General features: G+C 44.6%; 1 protein-coding gene across 1 annotated transcript; it reads left to right on the top strand.

Moving 5' to 3' along the window:
• Nucleotides 1–1,195: 1,195 nt before the first annotated feature.
• Nucleotides 1,196–23,895, top strand: EBAG9 (estrogen receptor binding site associated, antigen, 9). The gene is made up of 7 exons (XM_015427444.1): nt 1,196–1,427; nt 9,467–9,564; nt 13,440–13,518; nt 13,617–13,775; nt 16,258–16,362; nt 19,868–19,959; nt 23,367–23,895. The coding sequence occupies exons 2-7, from the start codon at nt 9,482–9,484 to the stop codon at nt 23,485–23,487; spliced, it is 639 nt and encodes a 212-aa protein (XP_015282930.1). The 5' UTR covers nt 1,196–1,427; nt 9,467–9,481; the 3' UTR covers nt 23,488–23,895.
• Nucleotides 23,896–24,273: the final 378 nt, after the last annotated feature.

Raw genomic sequence — 24,273 nt, 5'->3', positions numbered from 1 at the left:
GACATCTTACCAATGAGGTAGAATTAAAAATATTTTTATAGAACACTGTCAGTGAGACGCTTCATATGGATTATCATGTAATCTGTACAGCAGCCCTGTAAAGTAGGCCAGTATTCTCTACTCCAGTTGAAAGGGGAGCTGAGACAGAGGCAGGTTTCTGGTCCAGGCAAGATCCAAATCCAAAACTTTCCACACCTACTGTCTTTGTGCTAGCTCTGGGAGCACCCAACCTTGTTTTTTTTTTTCTTGGTTTGTTCTGCTATCTTAAATTATGGCAAACCACCTCTGAATGTTTCCTTGAAAAAACCATGACCGGTAGCTATAAATTGGTGGTGACTTGAGGGTATTTTATTTATATATAAGTCTGAAGAAGTGAGCAGTGACTCATGAAAGCTCATCCTCTGCCACAAATTTTGTTAAGTCTTTAAGGTGCCACTGGACTCTTGCTCTTTTCTACACACAGTTTACACAGGCTAGGGTTGCCAGGTCCCCACTGGCCACTGGCAAGTGATGGGGTTACCAGAACCAGGTTGGGAAACTCCTGGTGGATAGAGCCTGGGAAGGACAGGGTCCTCAGTGGGGTACTGTGCCACAGTCTATCCTCCGTTTACTCCAGATCTCTAGTCTGCAGACAGGGATGCCAGCCTCCAGGTGGGACCTGGGGATCCCCTGGAATTACAGCTCCTCTCCAGACTAGAGATCAGTTCCCCTGGAGAAAATGCATGCTTTGGAGGGTGGACTCTATGGCATTGTACCCCACTCCGGTCCCTGTCCTCCCCAGGCTCCATCCCCAAATCTCCAGTTTCCCAACCTGGATCTGGCCAGCCTACTCCCTCATCCGGCAGCCGGGGGGGATCTGGCGGCAACCATATCTGGAGATTCCGGGGAGGGGGGGGGTCCCCAGGTACTACCTGGAGGATGGCATCCCTAAACATGCACATGCCTATGTACGTATACATAAGTAAGCACTACCCTCCCTGCCCTTTTTGGCAATTATGGCGGCAGCAACTCCCGCAACCGGTGCTTCCCAATGGCACGCCGGACCGTCCACGAGGCGAGAGCCCCAGCGCAGTCACGTGCCGCTCAAGCCCCGCCTCCCAGCCTAGCGCTTTTCTCCCAGCCTCTTCTCCCCGGCTCCTGGAGACACGCAACGTCTCCTTCCCCTTCCTCGGCGAGCCCGGAAAAGAGGGGGCGTGGCCGGAAGAGGCGGGCTCGAGCGAGCGGGTCTCCCGGGTGACGACTAGGCCGAGGCGGCTGTGGCGGCCCGCGAGGGAGGTGATGGCGCCCGCGACCCTCACAGTAGTTAGCAGCGTTGCCGGCGGCCACGGCCTCCTCTGCCCTTGAATGAAGGGAGCTCGCGGTCGCCGAGGGAAGCGGCTCCCCCTCGGCTCGGGCCGCGCCGCCTCCCCTTCTCCGTCCTGAGCAAGGTGAGAGAGAAGCGGAGGAGGAGGCGCCGCCGGTGTTCTCCTGTAACGGGACGGGGAAGCAAGCGGTTGAGGGGGCGGGCGGGTGTGCGCGCGGGGTGCCTGATGAGGCAGCCGCTGGTTGGCCAGCCCGCCTCTCCCTCCCTCCCTCCCTCTCTCCCTCCCTCTCTCTCAGCTCGGGCGCCCCGAAGAGCCTCTGAAGCGTCCGACGGGGCTCGTCAGGGTGGCCTGGGAGCTTTTCGAACCAATCGGGGAAGGACCGCAGGCTTTGCCTTCTTCTCGGCAGTGGCCTGCCTCGCAGGGAGGGTGTGTTTTTTTTTAAAATCAGGTTGCTTTCTGCCGTTTTTTTAAATAAATAAATTAAAGCACTGGTCTCATAAACCTAGCGGAGCTGGATCCCAGTTTTTCTTCCGGAAATCTTGAAACACACTGATTTTGTGCAACAAAGTTTGAGTCCAGTGGCGCAGTAAATCGCCAGGGTCACGTTCAAGTAGACTTTTCTAACAACTTCCTTTTAAAAACTGAAGATAATGTCAATTGGCCCTGGGACCTTTTTCAGGCAGAGGAAAGGCTGTATTATTGAGGCCAAGGTTTCTAGAGTTAAGACGTACTGTGAGGTGTATGGAAGAACTATTTTAATCCTTTTGTGTTCTCTTGTTCAGCTGTAAAACAACCAGTTGCCAGCCTAACTCATAGGGAGACCATTAAAAAGAAAACAGACTGATTTCTATTGTTTTGTCCTTTTTAAAAAAGTGTATTTAAATGAGGAAATATTACGCCTGTGAACTATGTTGTGTTGTCCTACTCAGGCAAATAGCAACATCTCTTGTTTTAATTTTTCAGCATAGACAGAAGGATTCTCAAACCCACCTCAAAATAAGACTGTGATTATGAAGAAAATCTGAGGAGAAAGTTCCCTATTATAGGAAGTAATCAGAACTAGGTTGTACACTAGCCAAGATTTGTGTGTAACTCTTTTAAGCGCTTTCTGTTAGATCACCTTGGTCAAAGACCTTGGAATGTTTTGGTTTTACTGTGGTATTTGATTTGGCTGGCTTGCAAATGTTAGTTCTGGGAGCTTTTCTGGCGTATGGTGTGTTATTGTCATTGAGTGTGAGGGTTTAGAATGTGTAGGAGCCTGCCAAGTTAGAGCCAAGGTACTCATTCAAAAATGATAACAATTCTGCCTTCCTTGGGTTGTGTTGGTTGGGTTCTGAGCAATGCTCCGTCTAAGCTGTGGAGTCTTGTGAGCAAAAATTCGACTTTGTGAGCTTCTGGCATTAAAGTTGTGAGCAAGCGATTTGGCTACTGCATAAATTAGTTTGCTCTGGAGCCATCCTTCCTGAGCAGAGACAAAAATGTGTGAGCCAGAGGCTAAAAAACTGTGAGCTAGCTCACACTAAACTCATCTTAGAGGGAACACTTCTGAGGTAGGCCACCCTTGACATGTGTTGACAGCAGCACTTCAGTCTTTTGCTTAGCGCCCAGGTCCAGATGTCTGCCAAAGCATCCCAGCAGTGCTGGAGAAAGCACTTGGTGTGGCTTATGTCCATGATCTCCAAATCCTGCATGGCCATCAGATGAATTCAAGGCAGATCCCTGAAATCCTGGCTGCCCTGCTAGAACTTGGTTTGCTTATAGTGTGTTTCCAAGTACAACAGTCTCCTCCTCCAGCATCTTCACAGGGATGTTTTGAGCACTTGGGCAAACAAAGTCTGCCTGCCCCCTGTTCAAAATGTAGATGAAGGACAGCATGTTCAAAGCCCCTGTATGCAAAGAAAGGAAACTCCTTTCATACCATGTGGAGAACTTGCACATTTAACAAAGTTTTGCTTTCTTACTGACGTGCTGTTTTTAAAATTATGTGTAGAAGCTTATTTTTATGTGGGGGAGTATTCAGCCACTCAGACCTCTACCTGTATTCTGAACTGATGCAGTACTAGGATGAATGTATCATGTGTTAATGTTTGGTGCTTCTGGAAGACAATCTGGAGACTCTGAGATGTTGAGCATTCAGTCAGCTTGGTCTGAGTCTTCTGAGATTTTTAGCAGTTGTCACAGTAAACTTCATTGTTTGATTTGGCCTTTCCCCAAACTGTATGGCAGCTTCTTCTGCATGTGAAGGGATTTTTCCAGATGGTGGGTGGGTGAGTGAAAGGTTGTATAGATTATTCAAATCAGTACCTAATAAAGTTAAATGCTGTGAAAAAATTCAATAAAACATGAGAGAAAATCCTCTAACTGTATCATATCTCTTATAAAGTATGCCCAGGCACCTCAACTGCTGAAATATTTAAAAAATCCCTGAGCTCAAACATCAAAAGGTAGAATAAAAGTGTACTCCCAGCCTCTAGGCAACACAAACTTCATAATAGGACAGTATTCCAGCATAGAGCAAGCCAGTTAAGGACATAAGAGAACATAAGAGATGACAATTTTGGATCAGGCCAATGGCCCATCCAGTCAAACACTCTCACACAGTGGCCAAAAATACCAGGTCCACCAGTGGGGCCAGGGCATTAGAAGCCCTCCCACTGTTGACCCCCCCAAGCACCAAGTTGCTCTGTGATTTTAGTAGTAAAGGCCCAGGAGCAGGTTTTTTCAACTTGTCCCCAGCCAGAGGAGAAAGGGACAATGGATTGTCTGTCCCAGCAATGGAAGGATCAGCGTGGTCCTGCTGAGGGGTAAGCTTTAGGCTATGGTGGGTCTTATTTTCTCTTATGCATAGCACCTGCCAACAGTATTGTGTATTGAATTACTGGAGCTGCTTTGGAAGGTGTGTTTTTATTCTGCGTTTCTGACAAAAAAGTAGCTGTGGTTTGGGAATTTGGCTTTCAGTAGAAGTATCTTCGCTTGCAAAAGATGTAAGAGTCATTTTACAAATGTTTAATTAAGCTAAAAAATAATTTACTGGTGCTTGCAGTGTGTTTTGCGGGAGGGGGCACCATGTGGTATCTGGTTTGAAGACAAATGTTCCTGCTTTATATTTTCAGATGTTTAGCACGCACCATTTGGAACTGGCTGCAGCATTCTGGTAATTGGTGTAACCTGCTGGTTAAGCTAAATTCTTCCCGATGCTTACCTATTAACATCATAAAAGACATTCTTACTCTCACCATGAGAACTACTGTTTTCTTTTCTTTCTTTTTTGCTACAAAGGGTTCTGTATTTGTTCATATGCAGTCAGAGAGATTGTCAAACTACACAATTCCCACACGGTATTCACTTTTATGCTTTCTTTGTTGGGTAAGAAGTTACCAGACAGTGCTGCAGCAAAGTTGTTTTTTTCACATGTCTATAACAGTACCACAATAGAAAAACAGTCTTAAGGACAATCCTAAGGATGCTTGTGTGGATTTATTTATTGGGGGGTGGGGGGTGGGATTGTTCCACTTCTACACCCAAAATGGCTTCATAAAACAAGGTAAACTACCACAATAGAATAATTAGCATAATTCTGTGAAACAGATTCAGCCACTCCTCCAAAAGAGCAGGTTTGTGATGCTGATGAAGTCATAGTTACTTGGTGCAAAGTACAAATTTCCCTAGGTTGTAGTGTTTACATATATTTTGAGCCAAACATGCTGCCAAAAAAGAGCATAAAAATAAAGGAGGCAAGGAGGACTGACAGAGAACACATAAAAAGCTGCTTGCTAATGAGCAGCTTTCCAGAGGTTTGCTAGAGAAGCTCAAGGATTGCACAGCTGCTTTTCCTTTTTCCAAGGCCATGGAGCTTCTCTGGTCATTTCTGTAGTTTCATTAGCCTTAAATCTTCCATTTGGGTTGTTTTCTTAGCAATCTGTGAGCTAAGATTAGGAAAAGTAGTAATAGACTTTAACTGACAGCATGGACAGAGTCTTATTTTATATTGGGCTTCAACTTGAGTTTCTCAGTGTTTGTATTTTTGAGCATTTGTTCATGTCACTTATTTGGCAACTCTAATATGATTCAGGAGTTTTCTCCGCACCAGTTTTAACTATGTTGGTCTTGTCTTTTTGTGAAAGCCAAAGTATCTTTTTTCCCCACTCAGACATAGTTCTGATTGTAGGAGGAAAAATTGTACGCTTCTGTTTCATTGTGTCATGAAGATTTTTAGCAGACAGTGACTGTGAGAGCTGTATTATATATAGCTGTACATTATATATAGGCATCCCTACATCTCCACCCCCATGCCCTTCCTAGAAGCTACCCCACTTGAAACACCTTGGGGGGATAAGGTTACACTGTGCACACCCTCACTGGTGGCTGTCTGCCGTCCTTAACTCAGGCTTCGGTTTTGATGTGGAGTTTGCACAAGAGCAGAAGGTCGTGGCACATACTTCCCTCCTAAAGGGATGACAATATATAGGCAATGGACAGTGTTGCTGTCTCACCCTCTTCATTTTCAACCATCTTCCCAGCTTTCCACTTATGGCATTGCATTGTTTTTGTGTATGTTTAGAGAGTAGCTTTAGCATCACATTGTGTTAGATCTATGCATATTTTGGAACATGCCTTTTCACACTGCCTTTGCTATGTGGGAATATAAACACAGAACCAGGACAGGGTGGACAAGGCCATACTGTGTCACGGTATTTCAAATAACCATTGTAGAGCTCCTGCGAAAAGTGTGGTGATCATTAGGTAGCAGAATATCTCCTTAGTTATAGGGCATTTTTTTTTGTAGTCAGAATTGTTACCAGTGTTCCCTCTAAGCTGAGTTAGTGTGAGCTAGCTCACAGTTTTTTAGCCTCCGGCTCATACATTCTTGTCTTAGCTCAGGAAGGATGGCTCTGGAGCAAACTAATTTATGCAGTAGCCAAATCACTCGCTCACAACTTCCATGCCAGTAGCTCACAAAGTAGAAGTTTTGCTCACAAGACTCCACAGCTTAGAGGGAGCATTGTTTGTTACTATACTGTTAGAGGCCAAATGGACTCAGGGCTATCTTTGGGCAGGAACGCACAGGAATGGAGTTCCAGCTGGCTTCAGAGTTGGCCACGCCCACTACAGCCAAAACCTCTCTGTGTGTGGCTACAGAGGGAAGGCCTGGAGAGCAACTCCCCCCGGCGACTCCAAGGCGGGCGGGCTTGGGGGCCCCCTGGAAGGATTGGGGAGGCATTTAAATGCCTCCCCGTGCCTTCCCCAGCCTGACCAAGGGCCAGCTTGCCTGGGCATCCTGCAGCCTCGGGGCACCTGGGCAAGCCAAGGGAAGGCGATTTAAACTGCCTTCCCTTCAAGGGGGGGGCGCTTGCCTGGACATCCCACAGCTGGGGGATGTCCGGGCAAGCCAAGGGAAGGCATGGGGTGTGGCCTAATATGCTAATGAGTTGTACTGTCTGGGTGTGGCCTAATATGCTAATGAGTTGTGCTGTCTGGGTGTGGCCAAATATGCTAATGAGTTTCTGCTGTTAGGTGTGGCCTTATATGCTAATGAGTTCCTGCTGGGCTTTTTCTACCAAAAAAGCCCTGCAAATGGTGATACATCCGCCCCCAGCCCCATAACTTCAGACTCCCTTACCTGCAGTGTTCCCTCTGGGCTGAGTTAGTGTGACCTAGCTCACAGTGTTTTAGCCTCCGGCTCACACATTTTTGTCTTAGCTCAAAAAGGATGGCTCCAGAGCAAACTAATTTATTTAGTAGCCAAATTGCTCGCTCACAACTTTAATGCCAGTAGCTCACAAAGTCGAATTTTTGCTCACAAGACTCCACAGCTTAGAGGGAGCATTGTTTACCCGTGTCCGAAGTCGTCATCTAATAAAAGTTTAGCACTGCATATCAAAAAATGGATTGCCTGCAGTGTGAAAGTAAGACTGACTGCTCTGAACTCTAATGAACTCCTAGTAAAGCCAGAGAGATAAGCATTTTATGGTTTGGTTGTTTGCAGAATTGGCAGCCCCCCCCCCCCCAAGTGAGTATGCAGATGTGACATGCCAGGAGCCAAAATGCTGTTCTTTTCAATGAAAATAAAGCTCTTCTAAGCAGAGAGAACAAATTTATCAAATCTCTCTGCCTGCTACAAGAGCAATTAGAACAAAATTGTAAAAATGTGTATTTACAGTTTTAGAACTGAAAGCATCCTTCTTGTGTAGCACCAGTGAAAGGGAGTCTTTAAACCAGACAAGCACACCACTCTGGTAACCTGTGGCAAACAAGGATTCCTTCCAAGCAGGCAAGGGTTCTGTAGCTGGAGGGGGGGGGGCGCTCTTCTTGGAAGTTTCTGCTCAGATAAATTTTGTTAGTCTTGAAAGTGTTCCAGAAAGGGCTCCTTCTTTTCATTCTGGCTTCCTGTGTGTCACAGTTGACTAAGATTGGTATGAATTGGCAGGCTGGCTAGCAATTTTGTGAGGCTGCATTTTTAAACATAGGACATAACTTGTGGGTTGCAGTATTGCTGCTATTGTGACTTTTCATTACTTCAGCATAGAGAAAAGGTACACATTGTAATTGTAGCTATCCAGGTTTTGTTTAAATGGCTAATTAGACTTCTTGATGTTCTCAGATAATATTGAACGCTTTTATGAAGTTCTAATGCGATTTTTTAAAATTGAAAATAGTGTGTGTGTGTGTGGGGGGGGATGATAACTGATGGTTTGGCCATGGCATCTGAACCAGGCCACTGAATCTGTTGGTCCCTCCAAACTAGAACTGTTCACCATGATCAGCAGCAGATTTAGTCTCAGGCAAATGTCTTCCTACTCCCTTCTAGATGGGATTTTAACTGTAGATGCTAGAGACTGAACGTGGCATGTACTCAGCTACAGCCCTTTCAAGAGAACCTCTGGAGAGATTTCTTTAACATGGAAGGTCTGAGCTGGTACCTGGAGAAGTTAACTGGATGAATAGGAACCGATAAAATGAAGTCCAGACAAGACTGAGGTGCTGTTGTCAATGACAACAGTGTTTTGATTATTGATGCTGCCTATTTTCAAACACAATTAAGGAAAACTTGACTGTATTCCCAGGCTTAGCTGGGAAGTACATGGTTGGATCCCACCAGCTTTTCTTCTCATGCAAGTGGGAGGAGGGGTGACTTTGTTTGATCCGTGTTCTCATTAAAGCCTCATCCTTTGTGAATCCAACCAGCCCCATAGCTAGGGAGCCTCAGGGGGTCGTAGCTAATTAAATCAAAGTTAATTACATTAATTCAATTTGAGGCCAGCCCAGGGGGGGAGGGAGCCCAGAAGGTATGCTAGGGGTCCAGGCCCCGTGGGCCCCACGTTAGCTACAGTCCTGGATCCAGCTCTGTATTAATGGGGTTCTTTGTACTAATGAGCACGAAAAGGTAGAGCTTCTTTGTACTTTGCCATTACTCTCCTTTATCTAGAACACTAGAACTTTAAATTGCTTCTTTGCACATCCTGTATGCTTTTGCTGGGATCCAGCCTGAACATGTGTGCACGCCCCCCCCCCCCATACCCCACCTTTGTTTCTGTGTGGGAAAGAAAATGAGTGCAGAGTACCCCTAAGAACAACTTGGGTGACTGTTGAACTTACCCATTCTAGCTTGCAGACTTTTACTGGGAACTGTTATCCAAGGAGCGTGTGTGGCATCTTCCGTTTGCTTTTGACCTTAGGCTACCAGTTTTGGGTCCTCTCATCATAGGGTTTTCAAGCTACGAGGTGATTAGAAGTGGTTTACTGTTGCCTCCTTCTTTGTTCAGTGTTCACATCATGAGAAGACAAGGCTCGCTGGGAAAGGGCAGTAGTGCTAGGAGAAGTTGGGAGCAGTAGGAAAAAGAGGAAGACCCAACATAAAGTGGATCGGCTCAGTAAAGAAAGCCACGGCCTTCTGTTTGCAACTTTTGAGCAAAGCTGTTGATGATGGGACTTTGTCATTAATCCATAAGGTCACTGCAAGTTGGGAACAGCTTGACAGCACACCACACAAAGGCTACCAGTTATGCTTGTGGTTGCCTTGAGCCCGCAACTGTGAGCCTGAATTGCATTGTCTGTATCAGCACCTGACTTTATGCACTGTTAGCCAGTAAAACTGATCTGCAGATATAAAGTCACCCTGTAAATACCGCCATAACTTTCTTTGTCCTTTTTTATTTTTTCAGGCAACGACTTCCACCATGGCCATTACACAGTTCCGTCTTTTTAAAATTTGTACGTGCCTGGCAGCAGTGCTCTCTTTTTTCAAGAGATTGATATGCAGGTAAACAGCAGGTCTTGCATGTGTTTTTGGTTCATTTGGACTTGTCATTGTCCTCTTGTCTATGTCCTTTTGAAGGTGTTTGTTAATTACAGATGGAAAATCTAAGGGAGTATTTAAAGTTTCTCCTTAAGATCACAGGGGTATGAGTAAAATGCAGTTTTCAGTAAACAGTTCTGATTCCTCTAACTGCTGTTTTTGTCAGATGTGGAGCTCTCTAGAAGTGTCCAGAAATGTTATGTGATTAACAATCGTTCAGCTTTGTTATATAGGAGCATTCTTTTAAGACTTTTTTCCCAAAGCCTACTGTGACCCTCTCCTTTTAACGGCTGCCAACATAAATTTGTCTGAAACTTCTATTTTATTTGCAGGAGTTAGCAATTCTTGCCATGCTTGAAACAAACCTATGTTTCTTTTGTTAGCTATTTTAAAATATTGTAAAAAATTTGGGAAAAAGAAATCTTGTGCTGTGAAAATAGAACCTTGTGATCCCTTAAAGAACAGCAGCAATTATCGTTGCCTCCATTGTTGTAGGATAGAGCCGACTCTGTGAGATGCACGGACAGTTGTTTTTTATTAAAACATTTAAATCCCACCTTTCCTCTTAGTTCAGGGCAGCGTACAACATCCCCAGCTAAAACCAAAGATAAAATAGCAAACCCCAAGTCTCCCTGCCCCTTAAAAGATGCCTGCCAATCAAACTCCCTCAAAACCCTGGCCTACAGGCAGGCCTTACAGTGTTCCCTGAAGATCTCCAGGGGGGGGGAGGGAGGCATCTCACCTCCTCATGGAGCCCATTCCACAGAGCCAGGGCCATGATGGAAAAAGCCTGGGCTCTGGTCAGTGCCAGATGAGCCACCCTAAAAGGTGGAGTATTCAACAAATGGCTGCTTTATGGCTGTAGTTAGTGCACAGGGACTCTGTCAGCATCCTTAGGCAGGATCAACCTGAAACTATCCATAACACAAGGACAAGCAGGGGCTTCTGGCATCTCAGGTACTGGAACTGCACACAGCTGGGCCTCTCTGTTGGAATGGATGAGAGAGATTTTGTCAGCGAAGAACCTTAGCAGAAACATCACAGCTGGAGGCCAAATTTTCATCAACTGCAGGGCCAGGCTTAGGTGTTATCAAGTCAGGAACCACTTTAAGCAATGGAGTTGGATGAGATTCTGCTGACCCAATGGTGGCAGAGAAGAATGTCTTCTTTGCTGCCATTATTGGCACCTCATAGGCCTGTGAATGGGCTTTATGACATGCTCCGTCTGACTCATCCTGAGTCTTCTGCCAGTGTCTCTCTAGTTGTCTTCCAGTCTGCTTCATCTCACCCAGTTCTCTCGTGAATACAGATACACTTTGTTTACGGGGAAGTTTTAAAACACACACACACACATATACTGTAAAGTAGAGCCAAAAGGTCAAGCATTGCAAAAGACAGGAGTAGGCGTGTTCCAGTACTATGCTGATTCCAGATAAATACATAGTACTAGATCCCAGTCAGCATGGTTATGATTGGCTTAGATTGGTGACTTTTATTAATGAAGAAGCTTACATTCAGTAGGGTAAATTTATTTTATTTATTTAAATACTATTTAGTATTTAAGTACTAAAGAAGAAGAATTTTCTTGCAGAAAACTATGCCAGATAAGCATGTTATTCTTGAAGGTGCCTTGGGACATCTAGTCTGTTAGAGCATAAACAGACAAGAGATCCTTTGGGAGTGTTCTTGTGTACATATTCATTACTGAGGTTAGTTGTATCTCATATTTTGGTCCATGTATTTTTCATTTCATTTTAGATTGGGATTTATAAAATAAAAAGGAAAACATGAAGTTTCTCTCCCCAGAAAGAAGCTCTAGGGAAGAATTGTGGCAGTCCGAAACTGGAGCATAGCTACCCGTCCTGATAATCTCACACTTCTACCATCTTCCCTTGCTTTATAAATGTGTTCTCCCATTTCTCATTTTCCAGCACATATGATATGCACATGTGTGTGTGTGGCTGCACTAGGGTTTGAAGATTTACACTTTTATCAGATTTCACATTGAGGGTTTTTTTTTATATAGAGCAGCACTTTGGCACCATTTACTTTCTGTGTTCTGGTTTAGACATTCCAAGTACAAAATAACATTTATTTATTTTTATTTTATTTATTTATGACTGTTTCTCAGTGATACTCAAGACTTTGAGTGGCTGGCTTCACTGTACAGGCAGCAACTGGGAAAGGATTGAGCTTTTGACTTCTGTGTATTTCTCAGGGAAAGCCACTTCCTCATTGATGGCCCCCTACTTGCTTAGTTTGTACTTAAGCATCTATTCCAGAGTGTGAACAGGCCTGTGAGTTGTCCCTGATCAATTCACTTTCCTGTTTGTTTCCACTACAAATCCTTGTCTTGGGTCTCAAATACTTTCACAACATGGTGCTAAGATACGGCAATGGAAAGCAAAGCAGCTTCTCAAATATCTTATTCATATTCAGTTACCCCTTGTTATTACTCGCTTCATGATACAAAAATTAGTTTTATTGGCTTATGTAAACTTAATCTTCTGCTTATGTAAACTTAATCTTCTGCAAGTTCCATCTTGTTGATTCTATGAAACAAAATGCACAAAACCGACTTTATGAGAGAGTAGATGGGGGAGCATTAGAAAAATATATGTAGTATATTGGTAAATATTCATATTCCAATAAAAGAAGGGTTAGGGAAAGTTTCAGCAAAATGAATGATCTGGAGTTTTGAAGTCTTTTCAAGAGACCTAAGTCTTTGGGGACAAAATGGGTTAACAATTGAATCTCATACAATCCAGCTAGCCCCATTTTTAAGAATAAAGTAATATATGGCAATGATTTGTTTAATGACCTGGATTTGTGGAACCACATAACTAGTTTTAGATGCCCGGAGTGAACTTGGGCTTTTGCTTCTCAGACAGTAGTTCTCCATGCTATTTGGTACTCTGCTTTCTGGAACATAGGGGCAGCTTTCAGAAGCAGTGGATGATATGGAATGGAGCTTTGCTATTGAAAATAAAAAAGTGGAAAATCCTTACAGGCCCTGCCCAGTATGTTTAAAGTAGTTCTTTGGATTTCAGCTGTTATTTCGAGGGTTGCAACTACTGTTAGCGGTTGTCACCGTGCAAATATTTTTCTACCAATCCTGAGATGTTTTAGTGACACCTTTGAATGTGGAAAATCCTGATGCGGCAGATGCTTAATGTTTGTAACTTATATTCCATCCCTCTTCATTTTAGTCATGATTTGGTCTGGCCAAGTACAGTAAGAGCAATACTAAATATTCCTGAGGGGTGTTGTTATGTTAGTCTTCGGGCCAAAAAATAAATAGGAGTCTTGTGGCAACTTAAAGACAAGTTTTTATTCAAGCATGACTGTTTGTGGACAACAGCCAAACATTTAGTCTTAACAACCTGTGTCACATTTTTCTCCTGCTTTTGGATAGCTTGGTAAACTTGGATACTGCTAGTTCAGAGCAGACCTTATAGCACTAATTTACAAGAAAAGTGGTTGTTGTAAATAAACCTGTTCCTTAGAACATTTTTATCCCATTTTTGTACCAGGTTGGTCTAATTTCAACTGAGAAATAATGACATTATTCATAATGTCATTATACCAGTAGGGGCAAGTTATATATTGTGTATAGGAGCTCTGGTTAGACCAAGACTTATTCAGAAACATTTGCAAAGGTTTTCCTGGTTTGTCATTAAATCAGCTTTTAAGTGGATGGCAAGTTGTGTAAATAGCCTTCCTGTATATAAAATCCTGTACGGGTTTTTATGTCTGTAGCTTTGTTAGCTGTTACTAATATTTCTGTGTAGTGCTCATATTTTTCAGAGCTAGAAGTAACCCTCTTGTTTCTTTCTCAGGACTGGAAGAGGACGGAAACTAAGTGGTGATCAAATAACTTTGCCAACTACTGTCGATTATTCATCAGTTCCTAAGCAGGTAATACCTTTAATGGCACGGGTATCAGTGCGTAAGCAGTACTTGCATCGAACTGCACAGTTTCCGAATAGAATGCTGAGATCATGTTTGCTCTTCAGCCAGAAGTAGAAGATTGGTCTTCATGGGATGAAGATGCTCCTACAAGCGTGAAGATTGAAGGTGGCAACGGCACTGTGGCCAATCAACAGAACGGTTTGGAGGAGATGGAGCCAGACTACTTCAAGGACATGACTCCAACAATAAGGAAAACGCAGAAAGTACGTTTGCAGCATTTTGAACTGTAGTTCTGTTCTGTGTTGATGTGCAGGGCAGCCATTCAGGTTCAGCAATGGCAGGTGGTGCCCATCTTGTTTGTTCATGGAGGTGAACTGGACTAGGTGTGCAGGAGGCTGCTGTGATGGAGGTGGGTGGGATAATGTGTGCAGAGTTACACGGGTTTCCTCATCTGGATCTCTGTTGCCTGCAAGCTCAGCAGGTATTTACAGTTCTTTGATAAGGGGCTAGTGTCAAATTCTGGAGGAGAGTTTGCTGCTTTTGCTTAAGAACATAAGAAGAGCCCTGTTGGATCAGACCAATAGTCCATTTAGTCCAGCATCCTGTCTCACACAGTGGGCAGCCAGTTCCTCTGGACGGCTAACAATGGCAAAGAGGCTAAGGCCTTCACCTGATGTTGCCTCCCGGCTCTGGGATTCAGAGGCTTAGTGCCTCTGCGTTTGGAGGTTCCCCTCAGTCACTATGGCTAGTAGCTGTTGATATCCTCCATGCATCTATCTAATCCCATTTTAAAGCTGTTTATTACTGTGGTCATCACTACATCCTCTGGCAGCGAGTTCCACATTTTATTAACTCTGTGTAAATTAGTATTTCCTTTTGTCTGTCCTGAACTTATACTGCCCATCAGCCTCATTGGATGCCCTCGAGTTCTATTATTTGGGAGAGGGAGAAAAAGTTCTTCTTGTCAACTGTCTCCACCCCAGGCATAATTTTATAAATCTCTGTCATGTCCCTCCCAATTGACTCTTTTCTAAACTGAAAAAGTCCCAGGCTCTTCAGCCTTTCCTCATAGAGAAGGTGCTCCAACCCCCTATCATCTTGGTCGCCCTCCTCTGTACTTTTTCCAGTTCTGCAATGCCCTTTTTGAAATACAGTTCGAAAGCAAGAAATTGCAAGTAGATAAATAGGTACCACTTCAGTGGGAAGGTAACAGCATTCCGTGCCCCTTGGTGTTTAGTCATGCCGGCCACATGACCACGGAAACGTCTTTGGACAGTGCTGGCTCTTCGGCTTTGCAACGGAGATGAGCACCGCAACCCTAGAGTCGGATTCGACTGGTTTTTGAGCAAGGGAACCTTTACCTTTAACCATAACTTTACGTGGGGTTCCAAATGAGGCTGCACCATAGGGGCTCAACTGTTTTATTTCCAGTCGCTTTCCCAATACTCCATAACATAGAACTTGCCTTTTTCACCACTGCAGCACACTGGCTTGACACTTTCATTGACCTATCCACTACCACCAGGGTTCCCTTTTAGCCTCCAGCTCACATGTTTTTGTCTTGGTTCAGGAGGGATGGCTCCAGAGCTGACTAATTTATGCAGCAGCCAAATTGCTTTCTCACAACTTTAATGCCAGTAGCTCACAAAGTCGAATTTTTGCTCACAAGACTCCGCAGCTTAGTGGGAACATACAACCCTGAGATCTTTTCCCTCTCAGTCTCAGCAAGTTCAGACCCCATCAGCCTATACTTTAAATTGGGATTTCTTGTCCCAGTGTGCAGCACCTTACACTTACCAGCACTGAATTTAATTTGCCACATTGTCGCCCACTCACCCAGTTTGTGGAGGTCCTGTTGGAGCTTTTCACAGTCAGCCTTGGTTTTCACCATCCTGAATAATTTTGTGTCATCTGCAAACTTGGCCACTACACTATTCATCCCTAGTTCCAGATCATTTATGAATAAAGTAAATCGCACCGGCCCCAATACTGATCCTTGTGGGACCTCACTGCTCACTTCCCTCCATTGTGAGAGCTGGTCATTTATTCCTACTCTTTTCTTCATGTCATTTAACCAGTTTTTAGATAACCAAGTTCTCTAGCTTGGCACCTCATTGTGATTTGGTGATCAATGTGTGTATTAAGTTTCAGTTTATATTACAGCGCTATCAAGCAGAAGTTATGTCTTTCATACTAATCTGTAGTTACTGTAGTCAGCTACATGGACTGATTAGTGTTTATATACTTAAGCTGTATCCTCACTCATTTGGTGGTGCAACCAAATATTACTACATCTGCAACTGCATCCTAAATTGTCATGTGTCACAGCATGAGCATCACATTATTTTATACTAAGAGGTGGAGAAGATGCCATATGTGTTACAGGACAACCCCGTGTCATGCTGTGGGTTTGATGGGGCTGTGAAGAGACCACACAGATTATATGTGCAAGAGATAAAAGTGTGTAACACTCTGACGTTCCCATCGCCTTCTCTGGGTAAAAGCTGATACCCAGAGAGCATGATACCATTAAGCCCCTTGTTACAGCAGTGAGTGAGTACATGCTTGCTTCAGTCGTCTTAACATCTGTAATATCTGACACTTGGTCTCGAACAAGATAATTTCAGTTCACAATTATGTGACATAACTCTGTGCAAAATAGCCGGATCTAGCACTGTCAGGAAGCATCCGCTATTGCAGACCACAGACTTCATGATCTCTTTCTTCTTCAATGTTGTCTTTCAGATTATTGTTAAGAAGCGTGAACCCTTAAATTTTGGCAACCAGGATGGCAGTGCAGGGTTTTCTAGATTAGCAGCTACACAAGATGTACCTTTTATTCACCAATCTGTAAGTATGTTCTCCATATGGTTTGCTTCTAGTTTCCAGATAATTGGGGTGTTTCCCCCCCCCCTCTGTCTCAGGAGAGAAAGCATTGCTATGGCCTAGACTGCATTATGTTGGAGATCCATGATTGGATTTCTCCAGAGTGTAATCTAGCCTCTGAAAGCAGCAGCACATGGTGGGAGATTTGTATTAGTGTCATGGTAGGGGGTTAACTATTTCCCCCTACAGTGTTTCTCCAAAAAAGAACAGAGTTAATCCTTCTTCCTTAGCAGATACAATTTTATCTCAAAACTCCTCTTTAATACTAACCGGCACCTTAGGGTATTAACCGTAGGTCCTGAGTATAATGTATAGCTTCCTTCCTATTTTGGCTGTTAAGAAGGCCATGTCATTCTAATAACAGAGAGCTTTGGACCTGCTTGTCTTATTTGGGCCAGCTGCCAATATTGGAATGTAAAGAACTGGCCTGACAATTTAGGCACGCAGAATGATAACAAGTTGAACTTGTCACTGCCTACTTCCACAAGTAGCATAGCATAGTGTTGATGGTGGTGTCATTTCCCTTGTGCATACGTAATGCAGTAGAATTGTTAAAGGTGCCAAAAAAAAGGGTAGAGCTGGCTAATTATCTTTCCAGTCATTTGAAGAACAGCTTCGATAGTTGACTGGAAACAGGCTGTAGGCTTGGCTGCACTTATTCCCTTTTCTTGTTAATTACTGTCCGTGGGAGCCGCAGTCTCATTTCACCCATCCTTCTTAATCATCCCAGGCTACTCTTCTGCACACACGTCCAGGAAACCTATGTTTTTATCCAAATTAGGGACAAAACCAATGCTTCTGTTTGTTTCCTGTCCTGCTCCTAGCTGGTTGTAGAAATCGAGCAGGTAAATTGAAACGTGCTTGTGTATTTTATTTATGTGCAAAGTTTATACCCTGCCTTTCTGCCCTCATCAGGGTCACCAAGGTGGATAAGAGATTAAAAACATGTCTTTAAAACCAAACAAAAACACATCCTTAAAACAAAACCAAAGCTAAAATACACATACTAAACCATAAAGGCAACAATTAATGGGGCAGGAAGGAGGGGATCATTCATGGAATCCCAGATGAAACAAAAAAAGCCTTCACTCACCGGCAGAAGATGGCAACAGAAGGAAGGCAGATGAGTCTCCCTGGGGAGAGAGTTCTCTAGGTTTGTGTCACAGCCAAGAAGGCCCTTTCATCAGTTCGTAAGAGAGTATGCGGTCCGTCAAGTATGCTGGTTGCAAGACATGGGCTTTAAAGAGCAACACCAGCACCTTGAATTATGGTTTGGGAGCTACTGTAAATGGCCTGAGACTGGAGTGATACGGTCACTGTGGCCCACTCCCATCAACATCCTGGCTGCAGCATTCTGCACCAATTAAAGTTTCCAAACATTTTTCAAAGGCAGTTCCACAGAGACTGCATTGCAGTGATCTAATCTTATCTGTAACTAGGGCAGGCACCACGGTGGCCAGAATGGCTGAAGCTGGCCAACCAGTCGAATCTTGTAAAAGGCACTCTTGACCATAGCTGCCACCTGCTTATCCAGCAGTAGGCTCGGTTCCAAGAGCACTCCCTCTGTCCATGTCCTGGCACAGGCTTTCCACCTGGGTGAGCAAGGCTCTTTCAGTCCCATAACCAAGCCAAAACCAGACTGGAAAAAGGATCCAAGCAGTCCCTTCATCCACAAATGCTTGAAGTTGTCCAGCCACCACACATACTGTCACCTTGCTCAAGAATGGAGCGCCTGAGGCCGGCCGATAGTCACTGAAATTTCCTACTTCCAGGGAAAATTTCTTTTAGTAGTGGATGCACTGTTTCAAGGCTGGGGTAACCACCCCCTAGGCAGCCCCCCCCCCCCGGGCAGATGTAACGACAAGAGTCATGCAAGCAGGTGTTAGGCTTCAAACCTCCCAGGACCCTGTTCACATCTTCAGGTTGACTGAACTGGTCAGTATCCAAACAGCTGGGAGGGGATACCTTGGCACCATCTGACTCTCACTGCTAATGTCAAGTTGGTACTGATGCGAGAGATTTTATCTGCAAAGTTTTGAGCTAAACAGTCTCAGTGGGTTACCGAGTCCACTTCTTCCTGCAGGCCGAATCCCAGCTGTCTTCTGTCCATCAGCTCTGGTGGCCTTCATTGTCCAAACACTGTGGTGGCGGGAAAGCATTGTTCCTTTGCCGCCGTCTCTACCGCAGAGCCTGCTTTAAAATGAGCTTTAGCCCATGTCTTACAGAATTCATCCCAAGTCTTCCTCCACTGTTGCTCTGGCCATCTCCCTTTTTATCACTTGCAGCCCCTCAATAAACCAAGGGGCAGCCGTGGCTCTGACACCTGGGAGAGGGTGCCTGAGAGCAAGCAGGTCAACCCCGAGGTCGTTTCCTCATTCCGGAGGCCAGCCAGGGCATCCACAGGAGCGCACCAGCTGTATCGACAGGGAAATCCTCCAGAGCCATCAGAAAGCCATTTAGATCCATCTGGCTCCAGGGGAGGATTAATTTAATACATCCCCATCCCTCTAAGTCTAAACCTACACAAATAGCGATCTGACTGTGACAAGCAACTATTGTTAATTCCTCCACTCTCAGACCACATCCGTCCTGCTGAGAACAAAACACCAGATCAAGAGTGTGACCTGCACAATGTGTAGGGCCAGTTATTACCTGAGGCATGCCCATGCTTTCATGAAGGCCACGAAATCCTGAGTCGCTAGCAAAAAGATGGCCTTGGCATGAATGTCGAAGTCCCCGAGGACAACCAGCCCTGGGGTTCTTCAACACCAGCCTTGAGACCACGTCTGTCAGTTCAGTCAGGGAGAGTGTTGGGAAGCAGGGTGGGAGCTACACCAACAGAGCCCCAGTCCTGCCTTTCAGTCTGAACATTAGCTACGCAGCCTCAAAACTGGAAGTGTTCTGAATGGGGTACCAGGCTGGGGGAGAGAGTCCTTATGGGCCACAGCAACCCCATCCACTCTTTTAGGAAGCCTGCTCAGCATTTGAAATATCCAGGTAACCCTACTTGAAACCAGGGGTTGTCTCCTCAGTTGCCACCATCAGAGGTGCGTTGGAAAATGGTGCTTTTGCAGATCCCCCTTTTCACTGCAGCTCTTGGGGGGCTGGGGGGGGTTCTTTCGGAATACCATGGAGTGCCACATCACTGCAGGGGCTGCAAGGGGAGGGGGGAATTAGCCATCCCCCTTTTCACTGCAGCTCTTGGGGGGCGGGGGGGGGGTCTTTTGGAATACCATGGAGTGCCGCATCACTGCAGGGGCTGTAAGGGAGGGGGGAATTAGCCGAAATCTAATGCAAGCAGAAGTGCCCTTAGTGTGTGACCAAAAAAACCTTGGGATCCAACCCAGGGAGATTCTCAGGTGATAAATAAGATGATGTGACCTTGCTGTGCGCTACACCTTTCTGAAGTTGACCAGGTATCTATACTGGGGAAGTTGTGTATATGTGTTGAATTCTTTCTCTTTTTCAGCCGGAATTGGGAGACCTGGAGACGTGGCAGGAAAACACGAATGCCTGGGAAGAAGAGGAAGATGCAGCCTGGCAAGCAGAAGAAGTTCTAAGGTAACTTGGCACAGCCCCAGAATAACTGCGTAAGAGTGGGAACAGGGCAAGCGTTCACTCCTAACTGGTAGTTACGGCTTCAAAGGAAGTAATGGGTGGGTGAGAAAAGGAATGGAAAATAGGAATAATAGTATTACTACCCACATTCATAGCTGTAGTCTTCGTTTGTGGTGTTTCCAAAGTTTTGTGAACATCATTAATACATGACAATGCAGGATTGGTGAAAAATGCATTTTTAGTAAGCCCTGGACTGTCCAAGGCTCTCACTGGAGACGCTGCCTTGAGAAGAACAGGTAGGACCTATGCAGAAGAATTCCTGGAAGGGGTTGGCAGGACAGGTCTTCCTCAGGCGGCCTCTTGCTTGCCCTGAAACTCCTGTCTGAAGATTGAGAGAGTCTGACAGACAAAATGTGCCACAGGGGTCTGCAGTAACAGCCGGAGAGAAAGCCACCTCTTTCCCCCTTTTCCACAAGACAGGTAGGTGAGCAACGTTCTGCTCGGCCAACACTTTTTGTGATGTCTTCGGTGTCTTCAGCCCAATAGCTTTTTCCTGCTTCCTTACAAAATAATGTAACACTTTGAATAGAATATATAAAATGGTCACCAACGTGTTGAGAAACTGGGGAATAGGAGCACAGAAAGGAAAGACAGACTGTCTTTTATAAACAGAGGTGGCTGAGGTTATGGTCATTCTTCCCCAGGGAACAATATTATGCAGTGGAAAGAGGATAAAGAAATAGGCCTAGGTTTTGAACAGCGTTTGCCTTTTTTGCGCAGGACAGGTTAGCAGTAAACAAGCAATTGGTTCCACTGCCATCATTTTCCTCTGAAGCTGACTCTGAAAGAGGGAAAGCAGCTGCTTCTTTAGGTGGTCCCCCATGTTATTTATGCTAAAGATCTTATAATGGACAACGTTCTTGCCTTCCCTGCTTTCTTCAGGGTGTCGTACCCTACTCTCCTAGACAGCTTCCGCTTTGTTAGCTCTCTCTGCTTCCAGGCATGTTGTCTTTTCTGAGTGCCCCTGCAGTGCTTTTCTCCATCTCCACCCAGGGAGATGGAATGGAAGTCATCTTGGAGAAACAGGGCCCAGCAGACAGGTCAGGAGGCTTGCCTGATGCTCAGTGATGATGGCCAGGCACAGCTGGGCACACGGGGCAAGTTTCCTCCTGCAGTAATTTGTTGCTGTAGATAAATTTGTAGGTAATTTATTTATTAATTATTTATTTACCACTTTAACTTTTACCCCGCCCTCCCCACCAAGGCGGGCTCATGGTTGTGGGGCTTAACAGTGCTCTTATATGGAAGGAAAGTGTGAATATTCCTTTAATCTGATTGTGTGACATCTTGCAGGATCATGTTGTGTGAATTGGTACATGTTTAGATCACCCAAAAAAGAGTGCCCTTAGTGGCCAGCAGAGGGCTCAGTATGCAACAAAGGTGGCTTCTCTCAGATGAGAAGTTAAAGCAAATGAAATGTTGCAAACATCTCTGAATGATTCTTCCGATTTAAGGCCAAATACTTAGTACAGTGTTGTTTTCTGTGATGAGTATTGAAGTTACGACTTTGTTTAGACAATCTCATCAACCCATTCCCCGTTTTCCTTAAAAAAAAATCACTTGTGCATATGTGTAATCCAGTTCTTGACATTGCCATGGTAACATCTCTACAGTCATTGCTACTTATTGCACTGCTTAGGTATTCTTAGCATGAAAAAATAATTCCAAATATTGCACCTAATGATTTGCTTTTCACAGTAATCTCAGTTGCCTTCTGGGTCCCGAACAACTGTTAGTTGGCTGCAGTACACTCACTCTCTGTGTTTTTCATGCAGCCTTCCACCCCCCCCCTTCCATCCATTTGTTACTTTGAGGTTAGAACATAAGAGGTGCCCCGCTGGATCAGACCAGCCTCCTGTTTCACACAGTGGCCAGCCAGTTGCCCTGAAGGACCAAGAAACAGAACATAAGAGGCCAAGGCATTCCCCTACTGTTGCCTCCTAACACTGGCATTCAGAGGTTTATTGATTCTGGATGTGGAGGTTCCTTTAGATGTCATGGGTAGTAGCCGTATTTAGACTCCATGAATCTGTCTAGGACCCTCTAAAATTCATTGTTTCTAATGACCATCATTACATCCACTAGCGGTGGATTCCACAATTTAATTACTCACTGAGTGAAGAAGTACTTCCTTCTGACTAATTGTGTTGATTTGTGCACACATGCAAAATGGCCACCTCCTAGAGTAAAGGAACTCTCTTCAGTCAGTCATAGTTGTGTGTCTTGCTCTGGGGAATAACTTGTTGGGGTATGTTCACATAGGCATATAGTGTCCAGCTAATGCCAGTGCTGTAGTGTTTAACCAAAAGTATGGAAATATCATTGAAGAGGGAAGTTGAATAGCCATTTTGCTTAAGAATACATAAATAATTTCCATGCTGTTCCTCACCCTTCTGTGTTAAGCACCACTGTGTCTGACTTCTTATAGAATGTCTTCTGTAGGGGCAGGCTGTGGGAACTTGGTGGTTGAAATGACGTGTTATTAGTCCAGTTCAGATTAACCACATCGCAAGCTCTTTGGGGCTGTTCCGTGGCACATGTGCTGCAGCAGGGTGCAGGTTCTCAGAGTGTTAGTTTGGGGCCACTTACGTATCCTTCCTCCATGGCCGCAACTGAATGCTGTTTTTGATGGACCGTCCAGGGTCTCTAGTTCCTCTCGCAAAGAATGCTAGGGTGGACTTGATCCGATTCAGCAAAACACTTCCATTTTTAAGAAAACATGCATCCTTGTGATAACGTAGGTTAGTCAAGCTTTAATGATTGATCTCAAATGTAAACTCATGCTTGGTAATTTAAAACACCTCAGTAGACTAATTGCAAACTAGCGTGGAGCCCAGGGGCTGCAAGTGGCTGGAGTATTGGAGTAGGGTCTGGACGAGCCTGATTCCTACTGTGCTCTTCTGGAGTGTCCTTTGGTCAATCACTTTTCTCACAGGATCGTTGTGAGAATAAAACTGGGAAGGTTGTAAGCCACCGTGAGCTCCTTGAAGTGAGTGTGGGATAAAAACCGGTTAGATTGCAATTTTGTGAATGCCTTCTTTTTAAAACTTAAATCCCTTTCTGCAGCGATTTGTAGATTCTTTGTTTTCCCCTGTTGCGTAATGCACAGATTTGGTGGGGATGTGTACTCTAGTTCCAAGGCAGGTGTTAAAGTACATACCTGTTTAAGACCAAGCTGGCTAGGTGTAGAAAGTGGCTACTGACTCACTTGGAGCTGTTTTTTTTTAAAAAAAGTTCTTGCGAAGACGGGCTAACAAAGTTTGGCTGCGCTCACCCACTCTCTCTCTCTCTCTCTCTCTCTCTCTCTCTCTCTCTCTCTCTCTCTCTCTCTTTCTCTCGTGAAATTGCAGGCAGCAGAAAATAGTAGAAAGGGAAAAACGAGCAGCTGAGCAGCAAAGAAAGAAAATGGAGAAAGAAGTGCAGCGGTTGATGAAGAAGGAGCAAAATAAAATTGGCGTGAAGCTGTCCTAACATCACTCATCTCCCCCCCACCCCCACCCCCAACCTTTCTTGGGTTTTTTTGGTCTCATGGTACCAGCGAAAAGGGAGAATCCAAATACATAATTTTGTATCAATCTCAGTATTTTTAGAACTCCACTCACTTCACTTGGAAAGCCATCTTGGGGAGATGCAGTTCTTCCATACAGGATCTTCAGCTGGACAATTCAAGCCACAAAAGCATCATCCCACTAAATCCTGCCAGAATGGGACATTTATTTCCTGCAAGGAGCCCTCGGTCCCGGCATTCTCCTAATACGAGAAGTGATACTGCTGCATAAAACTCCTCAAATGCCTGTTTGAAGCTTAAGGGAATAAAGGGGTGTAAATAATTGAATGATGGCGATCTATTCTATTGTCTTATTATGCTTATTACTGGAAAGGTGTGTAATTAAATAATTTTAAAGAAAAACCTTGACTCCCTTGCTTGCTCTCTTGCAATTCCTGCCTTTACTGCACCCATTAAGTAACTCGCTGTATATTTTACGGAGCCCAACTGCATTGACAGCATCATGCACAGAAGAGGGAGTAATTTACTCAACAGGAGCCTTGATGTACTTTTTTTTTTTTAAGCATCCTGTTCTGAAGCAGGAGAAAATTAAGTGGTGGCTTCATCTGACACCATTTCCAGCATTTGTATTCCAGAACTGCAGGACATCATAATTGCTATAAGCCGAAACAAGGTGGCTCTACTATTCTAGTGCTCCCCCCACTTCATTCTGCCATAACCTGCTCGTCGGCATCTTGAAACACCCGAGT

Source organism: Gekko japonicus, unplaced genomic scaffold, assembly GCF_001447785.1.
Source record: "Gekko japonicus isolate JY-2015 unplaced genomic scaffold, Gekko_japonicus_V1.1 scaffold2929, whole genome shotgun sequence".
Taxonomy (NCBI): Eukaryota; Metazoa; Chordata; class Lepidosauria; order Squamata; family Gekkonidae; genus Gekko; species Gekko japonicus.
Note: the sequence above shows the minus strand (reverse complement) of the source record. Positions and strands in the feature narration are given on the sequence as shown.